The sequence below is a fragment of the Chaetura pelagica genome, unplaced genomic scaffold (genome assembly GCF_000747805.2).
Source record: "Chaetura pelagica isolate M959 unplaced genomic scaffold, ChaPel_1.0 scaffold115, whole genome shotgun sequence".
In the NCBI taxonomy this organism is placed as follows: domain Eukaryota; kingdom Metazoa; phylum Chordata; class Aves; order Apodiformes; family Apodidae; genus Chaetura; species Chaetura pelagica.
Window position 1 is genome coordinate 1711718 of NW_009953761.1, and position 17925 is coordinate 1729642.

The 17925-nt window shown below is 38.5% G+C and overlaps 1 protein-coding gene across 1 annotated transcript in view; it reads left to right on the forward strand.

The window, feature by feature from the left end:
• Positions 1–17925, forward strand: part of ENOX1 (ecto-NOX disulfide-thiol exchanger 1) — a 146989-nt gene that overhangs the window by 72589 nt on the left and 56475 nt on the right. The window contains exons 7-8 of the mRNA XM_010000871.1: positions 5394–5500; positions 8761–8878. Coding sequence (XP_009999173.1) covers positions 5394–5500; positions 8761–8878 — 225 coding nt within the window. The remainder of the gene's footprint in view (positions 1–5393; positions 5501–8760; positions 8879–17925) is intronic.

Here is a 17925-nt window from a genome sequence, read left to right on the forward strand (position 1 = left end):
GGGAAAGAGAATGGTCTCTGGCTGGTTTTGATCACTAGTACAGATGTAGTTGTTGGCAGTAGGGCAAGTTGAGGAATGGCAGCCTTGCAAGCTGACTTCCCACACAGAGAAATTATTTGGGAGATAAATCACTGGAGGAACCATTCTCTTGGTCTGTCCAAAAAGGTGGAATTTGGGGATATAATAGTCCTTTAGTTTTCTCATTTGTCTTGTCTTGTCTTAAGACTATGTCTTAAGGAACCTACAGCCATGCAGACAGCAAGCAAACCAAACAGTAGCCTCCTGTTCTCTGATGGACTTGCAGCTACAATTCACATTCTTTTTGATACCCATGGTTTTTTTCTGGGATTTTTGTGGCTTTTTTTGATTAAAATATCCAACATAAACAAACACAAACCCCACCCCCACAGAAAAACCAGAAACACAACACCAAAACAAAAACAAACAAACAAAATTTACAATAAACAACAAAACAAAAAATCGAACAACCAAGGATGTTGTCAAAATCTGTCTTTGTTATACAAGTCCATAATGGCATTTGCTTACACATATCCAGCTGATGAGTAGCAATTTGCTTTACCTTAGAAACCATCCCTTACATTATCTGCAGTCTTCTTCAGAGTGTTATTTCCAACTTTTAAGAGTTTTCCTCCTCTGCAAGTTAATGACAATTGCATCTGTTTCTCCCTCTGTGGCATGTGAATTGAGAAACAGGGCAGGGTTGCAGGTTTTCAGCTGTAAATGTGTGACAGGCAAATTCTTTTCTGAAAGTAAACTATCATAACCAAAAGACTGAGGCTTTGGCTCAGATTAATTAAAAAAAAACAAAAACCAAAAAAACACACCCAACAGAACATTTCTTTCATTACTCTGAAATCTGTCTACTGCTTCTCTTATTGATGTCACATGTCATTCACCTACATGCAATTTTAGCATGGGACTTAAAGGTAAGTTCTGTGCATTATGTCACCAAATGTCTTTCAGGACCATTTCCAAAATTACTCTCTCTCCTATCCAACACTGACCTGGAGACTCCTAATTCGTTCACTTACAGCATCTAGCCTTGACTACTGCAATTCCTCGGTTTTCTGGGCTGGGAGCCAAATCGATTGGCAGACTCCAGCTTACTCAGAATTCAGCAACAAGGCTTATGACCCAAACCACACCAACTCCATATCCTCCCTCTGCTGTGAATCTATATTTGAAAAGCATGTTACACATTTACTGTAACAGTTTCCTTTACACTGTAATTTTATGGGTGGAATTTTTCTTTTACCCTGCATGTCAACTGTCGCACTCTTACAGAATTTTTCTGAGCTGAATTGCCATATATTCTACTCTTGCACTTACAGTAATTTAGTGCAAAGCTTTTTTCATCCTGGATCCCTAATTGGTAGAATTTGAAGTGAAATTCTACAGGAAGTCTGATTATTTGCTCTGCCAGAAAATACTTGTGTTTTTATTTTATCACATTGTGTTTCAGTTTCTATTTTGTTTGGTTTTTTGTTGTTTGTTGTGTTGGTTTTTTTATTGTCATCATTGGCATCATGAAACATTTGGTTGCTATTATACTTTATTCTTGCATTCAGTTAATTAAAAATAATCATGTATGCATGGCAGCTGATAACGTAATAAGCAAAGGAAAAATTTACTACTTCTTCTGTTCTGAAATCAAGGAGAAATTTCGTCCTTCACTCAATCATGTATTTAAAATAGCCTTCTTGATAAATGTAACAGAGAGTAAAAGTGTTCTCTCTACTTCTAAATCTACAAATGAGACTATACTTTGGTTCTCATTTATTTCTGTTTTTCTCCATTAGTATCATGTTCAAATATCCCATGTCAAATACTCTCTTGCCCTGGAGATAATTCAAGTTTTCCTTTAATCCTATCTTTTATGCAGCTTTTGCAAGTGTAGTTTAAGGGGCTTTTGTTGTATTTTCCTGTTTTTTCTGGTTGTTTTTACATTTATACCTGGTAATAATATCTATTCTGGTAGCATGTTAAACAGCAATGGAAACTGAGCTTTAAACTTTCGTTTATCCTGGTTGCTATGAGCTGGCACTTCTAGTAAAGTGCATTGTAGCTAAACTGCGTTTGTTAAACACTGACACTTGTGCACCACTCTAGGCTTTGTTGTTTCGGCCTTCTTGTTTATAACTCAGTAGAAAAACAATTAAATAATAATCCTTTGTCTGAAACATGCCACGTGAATTACCAGCCACAGAATATGTTATTAGGAAAAATGCAGTTATTGGCATTCTGTAAGTTACATCAACAGGAAAAAAAATTACATGGCATGGACCCTTCCAGAACAATTATTTTTAAAACCTAATTTAGTAAGGAAACAGCTTTGCATATGGTCAATGAAAATTTGATGTAACATAGAACTTACCAACAGATGTTTGACACGTAATATTTCATGTTACTTAATAATTCCACTTACCAGTCATGACTGACAATACAATGCATTCTAGAGTTCAAAGTTCCTTGGAGATAGGTGTGCTCTGTTGCTTCATTTTGGAAGTTACTTTCTGGAGGTCTGATAATAGTCTGAAAAGCATGATCAGCAGTGCGAGTGGGAGCAATTGTTTCACCCACATTTGCAGATATCAGCCCAAAAATCTGGGGCTTCTCTTTGCCCTAATCTTAGCCAGACATGGAGGAAAAGTGAATTAACTGAAGAGTTTCTCAGCTGATGTAAACCGTCCTGGCTTCGTCTTTGGGATGCACCTACCATCCTTATGGGTTGTGTGTGACTGGATAGTTCATCTACATAAGATTGATCCTGATCTGGGTTGGGTGCATTAGCTCTTCCCTACTGACTACCAAGATCCCAGGAGTTACACCAGCTTTAGGCTTCTAGGGTGTCTGTGAGAGAACAAATACATCTTGATGCAACATTGACTATACATGAACTGGCAGAACGGGTTTATATTGGATTGCCATCTCATACCACATGAACGCAGGGTTTTGATGCAGTACTACATATGTGAAGCCACTTTACTGTCAAACCATGGCCTTGACGGCTCCTTAATGCAATGCTTGGAGACCTTTTAGATTGTGTGTTACCTGTGGGTGTTTGTAATACTTCATAGCCTAGATTGTTGTGTGCATGGAAATACACTTTCTGAATACAGAGGAGTGGAACATTGGTCTTTGATATGTACTAATTTAATATTCCCTTCTACATTTCACCCTTTTTATTATCACTAGCTACCTGTTACAGAAAGTCACTTTAAATGCCCTGATTTTCAGCATCTTGTATTCATAGTATCCTACCTCCTTTAGCTTTTTAATTCCTAAAATTTAGCTAAGTGAAGGAGATCCCTTTTCTGCTCGCTGCAGTTATACAAGAAAAAGTCTTTGACATCTTCCTAGCTTGTGTTTCCATTGGGCAGAGTTTCTGAAGTGATCAGATAATGGCTTTTGATAAATCTTAGCAACTATTCACAGAATGGAAATTAAACACTTTAAAGTTCAAAAGTTTTTTTTTCAAAATTGGGATGATCTTATTGATACTGATTAATGAAAAGTGGCAAACCACCTCTTCCTCATATCTTTGTGAATCTTTTCTACTTGAATTTCCACTTGCGAACTAAAACCAGATTGTTAATTAAGCAAGATTTTCTGAGCACATGGGTCATCAATACAATAGGAATTAAATTCTAGCCTGAGTTTCTATACAATAATAATAGAGTGCTTTAACATTTAATTCTTTTCAAATTAATTTGATAAATATACACAGCATAACTTCCTTGATACATCCACCCGTAACTCCAAGCATATTCTAATAGTCTGAAATTATCACATTTGATATTCAAACTTGAACAGATCACAAATAGATCAGGTATTCACAGTAGTTTTAAGGCTTTAGTATAAACTACATATAAGTAGCTTTAGTATAAATGACACACAAGTATTAATTTTCAAAAATGACTTTTATTTTTTATGGCTTTATGAGTTAACTAACCAACTCTGATGATTGCAAAGAAAACCTTCCATATGTGACTGAAAACGTTGCCGTTTTCCTGAATCTGAAAGGAGCCTGTAGCAGTGGTAACAAAAGGGAATAAAAGAAATGTCAGGTGAATGTGTTTGGCTTTCAGATCTCAAGGTGAAAGATACATAGCTGACTTAATAGGTGAGCTCATTGTTTTGGGAAAGATAAGGTTTTCTGTATAATAAGATCCTCTGCATCTGCTACTTGAATGGAGAAAGAGAGCAGACATTGATCAGCTCAATGAGAGATCAGATCAGAAGGCATCACAGCACTTCTGCCACCATGTTTCAGAGTAAGAGTGGGAAGGAAGGCGCTGCAAGCTGTAGCTTTGCAAAACAGTGGACATCATCTCAGCCTGGGAATCAGATAAATAGCCAAGAATCTTCCCACAGAATTGAAGCCTTTTTTTGTTTGAGTTCATAGAGCAGCACAGCTGCTCATTCAGGAGGACAACACAGGTCATTTGTAGAAAATCTGTATTTCTTGGTGGTCCTACAGTTAGCTGTGCTGGGATCAAAACAACTTAATCTTGGCCAAACTGTTTCTAGGCAGGTCACAGTTGTGGAGGGATGTTTCTTGTAACTGATGTGAAGAGAAAGAAAAGAGTTTTGGGAGAAAAACTTCTGAAAAGCTTTCTGAGAAAAGCTAAAAACTTAAGGATCTTAATTGTCCTAGATATTGTCCTAAATATTGATGTCTGGCTTAAGAACAAAATCATTAAAGTTAAATGAGGGTCACCCATTTCACATTTCTTCCTCATCTTATGTGCACAAAAACATGACTATTCATTTCCATAAACATACATAGGCCATGGACATAGGACAGAATGATCTACCACAGGTGAGCCTGTTTATATTAAATTAAAGAGAAGCAGCAGCTGCAGATACAGAATGCAGCATTAGTGTACGGCTTAGCCCTTCAGAAGTGCTGACAAGTTCCTGCTATCAAGTAATCATCCTTCACAGCAGACCCTGCTTGTCTTTCCCATTTTCATTTGTAAAGCCCGCTCATCTGTACCCAGCTCAGGCAGAGGAACACGTGTCAGGTTTATGCCTCAAGTGTCACTTCTGTAGTCACACATCTATAGCCAGACAGGCAGAGCCTGTCTACAATAGTGCAGTTGTAGCAAACATCACTGGGAGGCAGCTGCATGCCTGCTTTTTGGTACATAGTTATAAGTTGTGTAGACTAAAGTTATGGAAACAGACTTGAAGGGAGACATCTCCAACATTGATAAAATGTAAGTACAAAAGACACATCATTGGATGGATATTGATGATGTTGTTTCAGTAATGACATCATCCATAGACTCCTAGTGTCTTTGCTTTGCTTCTCTATAGTGATCACAACATAAATTGCTTGTCTTGTTTGACTTCCTTGTTCACCAAAGTTGAGCAGATTGTCGCCGTTTTCAACGCTTCTACCAGACAAAAAGCTTGGGACCATTTCTCGAAAGCCCAGCGAAAGAACATAGACATTTGGCGAAAGCATTCTGAGGTTGGTGATTTTATTATTACTTTCTATCCATCATCTCACAGCTGGATTGACACAGAACGAGTGTGATTGTAGCTGGACATAGTGTATTTAGCAACATTTACGGCTACTGTTTTAGCTGTTAATCAAATGGCCATTATACGGTCTCATCTACAGTATGAATTGCTCCCATTGCTCTCATTATGATAACAGTCGTTAAATAACACTGAGAGAGCAATGTGTTTTTATTTTCATGAAAGATTTGGGAAATCATTGGAGGATTATGTTTGCTATCTAAAATAATGAACTGAAGTAGTGAAATTAGGAGCAATATTTTCAACTAAGGATAGAATTAAGAATTATTTCTGAAAAATATCTTCTTGGGAGTCATCGTGATCTGTTTTCTAAAGAAGTATTCTGTAGCACAGATTTTATGGTTTTTTTAATTGTTGTGCCATCATATGGTCATTATAAGATGACTTTGTCTGAAAATAAAATAGAGAATTTCTTTCCTAAGTAAAGACATAAGTATCTTAAGTCCAGCATTATGACATACTCCTTCCCATTTGTTTTATGTGTATCTTAAAACAAGTAGATACAACGCTTGTATTGATTCCAAGTGTTATGCTTGCAAAGAAACCAGTATAAATGTAATCATACAACGACACAGAGTTAGCAATGTGGGACCATGCATGTGTGACTGTCATAAGCATGAGCAGAGGAATTGGGATTCTACCTCCCCTTGCTGCAAGTGGCAGCAAAGGAAGCACTAGACCTCATCCTGTGTTTTCGTCATCCAGCTTTCGTTTTTAATTCAGTATATACGCTATGAGCCTGTATTTTAAAAAGTAAGTACCCCTGTCTTTGTTTTCTTTCTTCTTCCTTTTTTTTAAAAAAAATAAAATATGTGCAACTTACATACACTTGGTTTACCTTCATGTAGTACAGTACGTTGATTGTTAGCATCACAGTCTTCTAAATTATTTTTCTCTGTCTCAGAATAAAAACTTTAGAAGGTAAGGTGCACTTATTTAATTACTTTGTAGTACACTTGTAAAATAAGAGTTGTACACTTAGTTTGAGAAACACTAAAGTGCTGTGATATAAATCATTTGGGTAACATTTTAAGTGCCCATTAACTAATGCTGAATTACAGTAGAATACCAATGGCACTAAATGTAACATCCACATGAATACCAAATTAATTCTTTATTATTGGTGTTATTATGGTGAATACCAAATGACTTCACAATAATGGGACACTTAAAATAAAATGTTAGCATAATTCATTGATACAAACTGTATTTTGCATTTTTGTCACAATTATTTTATGTAAGTAGTGGATAAAGCCTTTGTTCAATTGAAAGTTGGGAAGCTGGGGATTGGCATTTTTCTTATCTTTTAAAGAAGTGTGAAAATGTGATTTGCTAGTAGCTTATTTCAATTGTATTAAGCCCATCCCTTTTTAAACTTTCTGTGAAGGGATGTGGTGTGTCAGCCATTTGCTGGCTTCTAAATCTTTAATAAATTGCAATGTGTAAGAGTTGGACTTTTCAGAAATGTGAATTTACTAATTGCCTTTTCAAATATGATTGCCTTATGTTTTACTAAGAAAAGGACAACCAAAAAAATTCAAAAGCATGCAAAGGCACTTGCTGAACTGATATATTTTAGAAATGGCTGCTTTTCAGATGTGAATGATCAAAATGTACCAAATGGCACCTTTGTTTTAAATAGCATTTTCTAACCATGACATTATATGCGAATTTGTTTCGTTATCTGATCACCTTCCTTTTTTTTCTGAATTTAAGAAATCTTTGCTAGAAACTCACACCCAAAGCAAGCAATCATGCCCATAGACATTCTCTGTGGAATTTCATTGGCTTTGCTGATAACGTAGTCATTGATGCATCAAGGACATTTATCCCCTAAAGAGGGAGTAAATGTAAGCTGGAGTCTGCTCATATATGTGGTATATTTGCCTAAGAAAAAGTGCACGTGGCCTTTTCCAAGAATGAATTAAGAAATGGCTTGCTACTTTCTTCCCGAGGTGCCTCTGTTTGCATGAGACACTGGCTGACATTTTACCTTTTTAATGACTTCTTCTGAAATTTAAAATAATCCTCATGTACAACACCCACTAATTAGCCTCCTCGCTTTTTCTGAGATTAATGGACATTTATTGGAATACTTGAGATCTCCCGATGAACCAAGGGAAACACCTTCCCTTTTTCCACCCAATCTCTCTCTGACAACTTATTGTTAATTGCACGGAGCAGTGGTCGGACTCCCCAGTGCTGTCTCCTCCTTCCGTGAGATTCTTCCTTGTTTCAGATATTTCAAACCACCTCTTTGGGAATTAGGCTCTTTGTCAGCAGAAAAATTAGCTGTCTGCAGGCTGAAAAGGCCTACACTAATCACAGTGCAGCATCCCCGTGTTACACCTGACAGGATTATTAGGACAAAATAGAGTCCTCTCAATCTTCTCAGTGCTGCCATTAAAAAGCCAGGCGCTGCACCCGCACCAGCTTTTCTGCCAGAACAAAGACTGTCTAGACTCCCACAAAGCCCGTGTGCCTGCTGATCATTTACCTAGTAACACGTGCACAGGCTCCCTGCCTGCCTGCCTGTCCTTGCAGCAGTTGCCCAGAGACCCTGCTGTCTGCCTTTGTGCTCCTTTTGGATCCAGACACTGAGATTTTTCAGGCTGGGTCTTTTAAATCCAAGGTGATCTGGATGAGATGCCTTTGCCCAGCATTAGGCAGCTACAATATAGGGTGCCACATCTGCACCGGCTGCTCTCGGCTCCCTTCACCACCAGCAGAGAGAACTGAGCACTTTCAGAGTGCAGTTAATATGACTTTGTTTCATGTAGGTACCTGTATTTGGCTGGATGAATTCCACCTCAAGGAGCAGAAGGAAGCAAGAATGATCTATACCTTAAGCAAGCTGACAATCCCTGTATCAGTCTGCTTTATACAAAATTTTAAGCATTATCCCTGCTATAAAAGCATTCTGCTATGTTCAGTGGAACTAAAGATAACTTGAAGTGAAGACTCACTGTCTCCCTTGTTTTCCCTGAGAGTTACCTTTGATAAACTCTGTTCTTTCACAGGAAGAATTCCCTGTGCTGCTGTTGTTATAAATATTCATATACAAATAAACATTATTACAATGATAAATGATGTATCATTAAAATCAGAGCAGTATTAAAAACAGATACTAAATAGTACATAATGACTTTATGGAAGGTAATACTGACAAAAGGTCATTTTGGGTTTTAGGAGCTCCGAAATGCTCACAGTGAACAGCTCATGGGAATCCGCCGGGAAGAGGAGATGGAAATGTCCGATGATGACAGTGGTGACAATCCCAGTAAAAAGCTGAGAGTAGATGATTCAGGTAAAACCAAATCTCTCTATAATGTCATATAAATACAACTGTTGTTTGGGTTTTTTTAAAGCAAACAAAAACTTACATATGATGAGTGACTTACTAATAGCTGATTATAATAGACAGTATTTTATTTTAAACCCTCATAAATTAGTTATTTGAATGATGCAAGCTGTTGCTAGGAGATGTCTGTCACCTCCTATGATCTGTAATGATGAAAATTCTCCAGTTCTGCCCCTGGCTGGAAGCATTATGGTCCTTTAGCACACTCTTTGCAGTCTTGCGTAACAGTCTCTCATTCCATGGCTGTAACAATGTCTTATTATGAGACCAGTTGAAGTTAAGATTCAGGCAGTGTTCTCTAAGCCTTACCTTTCTTTTTAACAAATGCATAGTCATGTATAAGCTCTCCAGCAAATGCACTCACCTTTATCACTGTGTGTTCTGTGGAATTAATTTTTAAGGTTACATATTTCACAATATGGTACTGCATTCTGCATCAGTTTGACTCTCGTTAGATGGCTATCATGAAAGAAAGAACAAGGGTGCTTGTAACAGGTGGAAGGAAAAGCAACTTTTTCAGCCTTCTACAAATACTCTGCTATCCAGAGTGAATATCACAAAAGGTGGCTCAGAAGCTGCCCAAGTTACCAACAGGTAACACAGTCTGGATGGACCCTTTGCTTGATTTTTTTACATTGGTTAATAAAGTGAGTAGCTAACAAGAGTTTACTTGTCCAGATGCGCATCTTCAGAAAGTAATTTTGCAGAGTATGAAGTTGAAGCATGACCAGGAACTACCAGCCAGCAGTGACCTTCAAGGAATTAAAGGAGAGAGCAATATAGAAAGAAATTGAGAGTCTGATGATGAGGATAATTTTGATCTAGGTGTTTGCATATATGCACCATGTTAAGAAAGGAAAACATTTTAATCCATTCAATGATTTCAAGTCCTTGTATGCCTGCTGAAAAGTGTGAATAGAAGCCTGCACAGAGGCTTTGGCTCCTCGTGTAACAAGATCCTGTGCGAGGTCGAATGGCTCCAGATGTAAAGACCAAAGGAAGGAGAGTCTTTCTAGCAAATAATTTTTTACTACAGCAGAATAACAGAATCACAGAACGTTAGGGATTGGAAGGAACCTCAGAGGAGGCCATCCCTACAACATCTCTCTTGAGAGGAGACTTAATGTTTTTCCTGGAAGAAAAATGAAACAATAAAACCTCTAAAAGGCAGCCTTCATTTTTGCTTGACTAATGGTGTGGGTTTTAATTTTCCAGGCATCATGTTTGGAACTGAGAATGTGGGTCTCTGCAGACAAAGCACTGCTGGCAATCAGAGATTTTTATGAATGTTTAATCATTTCACCTTGACTGTCTCCACTCTTACAGAGGGAAGTAATTAGAATCATCAAGAGGAAGGTAGAGCCAGAAATATCCACACCCTGCACTCCAGACGAGGAGTAATGATTTTTTGAACTGTCATACTTATCAGTTTGTCTAGGCTTAACATAAGAATGCTGAGGGGAGAGCTATGCTGGTCATTCTATTTGTAACATCACAAATAGGAAAGAGTTTTTGGTTTTCTTCCACAAAAAGGGTCATTTCTATCAGGTGTTTTGATACCTGAGATTTCTACAGCATTCCTTTCCAAACAAATTCACTGTATTTTTATTGGTATAATGTGAGGACTTGAGTCCCCTCAGTGATAACATTAGCAAACCCAGTACCATGTTGCATACTGAATCAAATCTAATCCATATGAATATTTGTCCATCATTGTCCATTGTACCATTCATCACCCTCTTGATCTTAGTGCAATTGATCTAGCCTGCTACATACATAAAGACATCCAGTTCTAAAATTAATTTTATAGGTTTCTTATTCCAACATTACACTCTCAACTGAAGCAAGTGAATTTGAGTCTTCCGTTGTTGACAATAAGGGGAACTTGTCAACAAAGTTGTTGGGTATAAAACACTGGTAAAGTAAAAGAAAGTGAGATATTTTTTTTTATTATTTTTATGTATAGAAAAGTGATTTTTCCTTATTTAGCACTTTTAAAATTTACTATTTGTATTAGTCACCTTCTCTTTTCCTTTTTTACTTTCTTTTTGAGTATGTTATTTTAGAACCACCTCTTTATCTCACTGGAGATATTGGCTTTTTGTATTCACAGTATTCTCTCTTCTACAAAGAATGTCTTTTAAAGAATCTTGTACCACAAGGAACAATTCTGCACAGTAAGAAAACATTGGCACTTTCTTTATTTTTAACCTCTTCTCTTAAAATTTTTGTCTAAATGCTTAACAATGGGAGCCTCAAAGCTTGAATAACACAAAGAAGATGATGTGCCTCTTCATTCAAGGACAGCATGCACACATAAAAGCTTAAAAGTCTAAATCTGAAAGCGAATGAAGCAACAAGATGTGATTAATTAGTTTGGATGGTTTCAGAGCTCTGGTGTGTCTGTTTTGCCAACCCAACAATTTTCCTGAAAATGTTATTTTTCACCCTACCCCACTCAACAGGGGGAACACTCCTGGCTATTTACCATCCCCAAAGCTGCAACAAGTGACAGAGATTGCCTGAGGTTCCAACACCTGTGTCTGGTTTTCTTTCACCAGTTCATGTAGTTAAATCACCCTTATCACAAGAAGGCTCAATTAATTCAACAGTTTAGAGTGGATCTTAAGATCTCTTTCTGTCCTGGTAAATTGTAGTTTCAGCAGTCTCCCAGTGTAATTTATTCCATTACCTCAAACCTTTTTTATCCAGAAATAGCTCCACTCTGTGAGCATCTAGATAGCATGGTGCTGAGTGTGTCACATTTCTTTACAGCTAGACTGGTTAGAATGAAAACTGTCCTCTAGCCTGTCTGAAGAGAAACCTATTCATAAACCTGGGGAAAAAAAAATAAATAAACAAATAAAAACAGATGGATTCCAGCCCTGACATTTGAAAACACAATGTGACTCATTTAAGCCCTGAAGCTATGCAGAAGACTTCAGTGCCTAAAGACTTATCAGGACTTGCTGGACATCAGGTTTCAGAGCAATGTTACATTTGGCTCAGGCCCTTGTATGCAATAAGTTCTGAGGATTTGGAGGAGATGATGAAAAAACTGTTATTAAGAATGGTTTGCGTATTTACTTCAAGTCATGCAGAGCATCAAGTCATGCAGAACATCAAGTCATGGTGTGTATTATAAATTTGATATCAGCTGTTTGGGAAGATTTGGATTTGCTACTTGTGACAATGGAACAGCTCCAGGGTGACTTGTTGCAAAGTGTGTCTGTTCTAGGCTCAGATCTTCTTCTTTCATCTGCCAATTGCTCTTCTTCTAGTTGTTTATGTACTTGATTTATGGATACCCATGATTCAGTGGCAGAGCTGGAATGAGAATGGGGACCACTAGCCTCCTGGATCTGTCTTCCATCCTCTAGCCCATGTTGCAAGGCTGGGGCACTGTCTCCTGTGCAAAGACCTTCTGTTCCTCCAGGTGTTTTAGAGGTCATTCTCCCCTACTCTATCATTTACAAGTTTTATCTTCAAGGAAAAAGAAGACATTACTGCCTGCTTGTTCTTTTGGAGAGCACCTCAAACTGCTGCAGGACCCCATGAAGAGCTCCCAAGGGAAACCAGTCAGTTGGCTGAAGTAGCATACATGCTTAGTTTATAGGAAATGCTCCTGGTTTCACTGACTAAAGGTTATTTGCATTTCATAGAATCACAGAATAATAGAATCATAGAATGGTTTGGGTTGGAAGGGACCTAGGAGATCATCTAGATCCAACCCCCCCAGAAAGGCAGGGGCACCTTCCACTAGGCCAGGTTGCACAAAGTCCTGTCCAACTTGGCCTTGAACACCTCCAGGGAAGGGGCATACGTAACTTCCTTGGGCAACCTGTTCCAATGCCTCATCACGGTAACAGTAAAGAACTTCTTCCTAACATCTAACCTAATCACTACACACCCTAGTAAAAATTTCCTCTCCATGTTTCTTATAGGCCCCGCTCAGGTACTGGAAGACCCCTATGAGGTCTCCCTAAAACCTTCTCTTCTCCTGGATGAACAATCCTAACTCACAGCCTGTCTTCATAGGAGAGATGCTCCAGCCCTTGGGTCATCTTCGTGGCCCTTCTCTGGACTTTCTTCAAGAGCTCTATGTCCCTCCTATGTTTAGGGCTCCACAATTGGACACAGTACTCTAGATAGCATCTCACAAGTGCAGAGCAGAGTGGCAGGATCACCTCCCTCTATCTGCTGGCCATGCTTCTTTTGGTGCAGCCCAGGATGCGGTTGGATTTCTGGACTGCAAGCACACATTGCCAGCTGATGTTGAGCTTTTCATCTACCAACACCCTCAGGTCCTTCTCCTCAAGGCTGTCCTTAGCCCACTCTATATTTCTGCTCAGAGTTACCCCAACCCAGGTGCAAGACCTTGCACTTGGCCTTGTTGAACTTCATGAGGCTGGCATGGGGCCATCTCTCCAGCCTGTCGAGGTCCCTCTGGATGGCATCCCTTCCTTCCAGCCTGTCGACCACACCACACAGCTTGGTGTCCTCAGCAAACTTGCTGAGAGTGCACTCCATTCCACTGTCCATATCACTGACAAAGATGTAAAAAAGCACTGGCAAAAGGCTGACTTGAGACTATCTCACCTGTAGGATCAGGTATTCCTTTAAAATGGTGCCTTTTTCCAAAATTTAGCCTTTAAACTGTGATTTTTCTGCAATATGGATTTTCATATTTGAAAGGGACAAGGGGATCGCTGTAGTAAAGCTGAGAGATTGCTTAGAGAAAAATAACAATGATGATTGGCAACTCAGTTAATACATTTGAAAGTCAACGTGCAGCTACTGCAGCATTAGCTCAGGGAAAAAAAATAGAGACTCAGCGCTAGAGTCTAGAGGATATATGAAAATCTTCAGAACAATCAGGATTTATGGATGTTCTGTCTCCCACCTGCTGACACCAGGAGTGAGGATCCACATCTAAAAGCCTCCAAAGTAATTTTAAGAATTAGTGAAGTGAAGCTGCATGTTGTAGAAAAGAGCTGGAGATTGGTTTATGCCTAGAAGGCACCTGTAATTTTACTTTAAGGGGAGGTGGGTTAATCTCTTCCTTTTGCAGTTCTCGGCGATGTGCCATTAATTCTAGCAACTCAACTCCAGTGAGAGACTGTGGCTGGCACCACAGAAAAGAAAGTTGCACTGTGCTTGAAGGACTGTGGGAAGGATGGTCACGTGCTTAAGGCTTTTGCCTGGGATTCCAGAGCTTTGGGCCAAATCCCAGCTCTGCTACATACCCCCCACCTGGATTAATCAATGAATTTGTGTTATCTCAAATCCCTACTTTCAAATGGAGGCAATCACCCACAGCCTATGCTGTCTGCATAGGTGATAAACACCTCACTATAAGGCTCTCTCCAGAGAAACAGACTTACAAAAGCCCACTCATTTAGCTCCTTGATAATTTTAACACCTTTGTATTACCTGTGGTGAAGTAGCTTTAGGAATTCTCAGGGACTGCATGCAAATAATAAATTGCAAGTTAGGTACTGTAAGCACAGCTTGAGCACATAGGATTTACAATGCCCTCCAAGTGAGGACACACATCTTCTATTGCAGGATTTTCAAACATATCCAAAGTAGGCACCAAATTTAAACACTGAAGCTCTTTCTGTCTTAAACAGTAGCCTGGATCTCTAAGTGCTCTCCTGAACTGACTTGTCCTGTTTCCAGCATCAGCTGAGCCGCTTGCCATAGTCACTTGCCACAGACTGAATAGAGAGCAGTGCATCTCACAGAAGAGTGCAAGTCCTTGTGAAAATCAGTATTTGAGAACTGCACCCTGGTCCACACAGCATAAAACAGGCCTTGTGATATTGTTCATGTCTACCTTGAAAGTTGCAAGCCTGGCAAGTCTTGAAGTAAAGCCTGACACAACACTGAAGTGATCTGTGTGATGCTTATTCACCTTTTCTTTGCAATGCAATCCTCTTTTTGCTTTCTCTGAGGCTTTTGTGAATGCAGAGATACACACATGGAGTGGAAACTGTGTTTTATAGCTGGATTAAACTGGTAGGAAAGCTTTATATAGCTTGTTACAAGTTTTAATAGAAACTGCTGAGCCCTAGCCATGTGGAACTGAGCTTTGTTCTTCTTGTGACACTGTGACCCATTGTCACAGAGATCTCATGTCAGATCTTCTTCCTTCTCCTGATCCCAGGCATCAGATATTTCTCCCTTTCTTTCTTGTACATCTAATCTTTTGGGTTTTAGGGAGATTTTGTTACAAACAAATGTCTCATTAATTTTTCTGTCGTTACCTCTCCATCCCATAGCTTTTCAGCATCAGATAGTGAGGAAATGATCCTGTAATTTAGCAAGCCCATAATTTACCCATTTTCCTTTTAAACACTTGTTGATAAAGGTAATGTAAAATAAGAAATATGTATTTACTTTAAAAATTAATAGGGTAACATTGCTTTTTTCCCTCAAATAAATCAATACCATTTCAAAGCCATCAGCAGCTGGTGTCGTAATCAGATCTGTGGCAATAAAGGTACAAAGACATATGAAGAGGAAAAAAAACCCTGTTAACAGAAGCTACTAACAAGGTTTTATAAGCAATCTTGAAGAAAAAAACATGTTTTAAATACAAAGCACTGAATTGTCACCACACTGACACAACATACCCTCTGTCTGGAGAAGACAGCTGAACAACCCTTTTGAGCTCTGCAAGTAACTTCCCTTTGAATGGAAATGCTCTGGACACAGTAGACAATCAGCTTTGCTCCCTGGGACCATCGGGGATGATCACTAGAAAGCAGCACAAGATGATTGCTCCCTCTATGCTAGGAAAAGTCTGCTCTAGTGTCTTTCAAAGCATGCCAGTTCAGAGCTGTCATCATCAAGCAGACTCCAATTTTGTGCCTTAAAATGCATTCCATTTTTTCCACAGCTTTTACAAAAATAGGTTGAAATGCAGGAAGCACGTAGGCAGGGGCCTAATTTTATGCTCCTGGTTTTAAGTCCATTTGGCTCTAATAATGGGTCTTGTGCAGCTGAATTTAGCAGAAATGCCTAAATTAATCAAGGCTGAAGGTAGTTGCCAAGTCTGTCTTCCCTGGGGAATAAAAACAACCTCATCCTGTCCTGGGTACTGTGCCAGTTCATCTGGATCATGCACAACACATTGGTTTTGGGATGAAGGTGTGTGCTCATCCTGTGGAAACAGCAGTGAAGGGGTTAACCTAATTTTCAGTTTTTAGAGAAAACAGACACTTCAAAGACATTTTCCTAATATGGGCTTTAGGAGGATGTTCCGTTTACTACAAAACAAGGCTGTTACACTTTGATGCTATTCAACTGCCAGAAATACTATTATCTAGATTACATTTTATCATGTTTTCTGGGTATTTCATACTGATAAGATTTTATGTGGGATCATTACATATGAGAATAGATTTAATCCTGTTTTTAGTAAGCTTTAAGAACACTAAGGGATTATTTATGTAATAAGATGCAAAGTTGCTATGGAAAATGCTATAGCAACCTAACATCTTCACAAAACCAAGCAGCCACTTGTGACAGCAATCTAAATGTACATTTATTTTAGTGTCATTTTATTGACATTCTTAGTATCTCATTTTGACAGCATGTTAAAATATGTTTTGCACTCATGCTGGAACAAAATTAACAGCATGTTGTTGGAATGAGGATGATGCTTCTAATTTTTGGAGATAATTTTAGCATATTTCATTTTGTGTAAATAACATTAAAATAGTAGTGAAAATAAGTTTGGGTGCATCCCCTCTATTTGTAGTAGAGCAAACAATGCACATTGAAAGTAATATTTTACAAGTCAGTAACAGCTGTGACTGAACTGTGGTGGGGTTTTTTTTCTGCTTTATATCTGAATGAAAGTATTGTTAAGAAAGAAATTATTTTGTTACTAGAATTTATTTCAAATTCTGTATCTTTTATTATAACTTTCCCAGTTCAGGATACAGGTTGTAATTTTTCATTAGGTTTCATAAAGGAGGGCATAATTTGTGAATGCAGCTTGATAAGGAATTGCCCAATTTAAATGGGACTTTTCTAAGACATAGAATAACAGTACACATTGCCCCTTATGAGGTTAAATAATAAGGGAAAGAAAAAACAAACACAACGTGACAAAACAATCTGAACTCTGTCCTGTACTCATTGCTGTTAATAATGAAACTTGCATTGACTTCAATGGGAGCAGAAGCAAGCTCTGTGTATTGATTTTCTCCATCCCCCTCCATTAAGAACCCTGAAGTGCAGCTGTAACATTGTTGAAGTGGGATGTTGGCAGCAAAATCAATAAAAGACAATATTAGAACATATGCTGTTTTCAGCTTCCTCTCAATCTGATATAGCTGGTATTAGCATTCTTCTTCAAATTACACTTCATGCTTTCTATAAAGTGACCTTCCTTATAGTGCCCTCTCTAATTTAAAGCTTTTGTGCTCTTACTCTCATATTTAGCCTTCAAGAGAATGAGCCCTGTGTGTAAGAGTGAAGACGGTTGATTCTGAACAGAGTATAAAGAACAGAGTCTCTCATGAGTTGCTTCAGCCTAAACCCTATTTCTGACCTCCTATGAAAGATCACTTCTTATTACTGTTCAAACTAAGCTCTTGGTTGTACATTTTCTTAATTATGCTACCCTTCATGCCCTTTTGCTTTTAGAAACCCTTTTCACCCCTGCACATTAGAGAAGCTTACAGATACTGCTGGAGGTGGAGATTCAGGTACCTCCTCATCCACCCTTAAATCCAAGGAACATCAGCCATTGCAAAGGTGTCAGAGGAGATAATGATCAGAAAGCAGTCTTTTGCAATGTCAGTACAAGCTTTTAAACTCATAATTGCAGGTTTGGGGAGCATCCTTATGTCATGACACATGCAAGGCTGGTTGAAGTTTCCAAAGCATCAATCCTTTCAAAAGCATGCAACTTCTCATTCCTTGTGTATCCAAGTGACTGGTAGTCTGTGATGTGTTTCCATGTCAGTGGTTCAGCA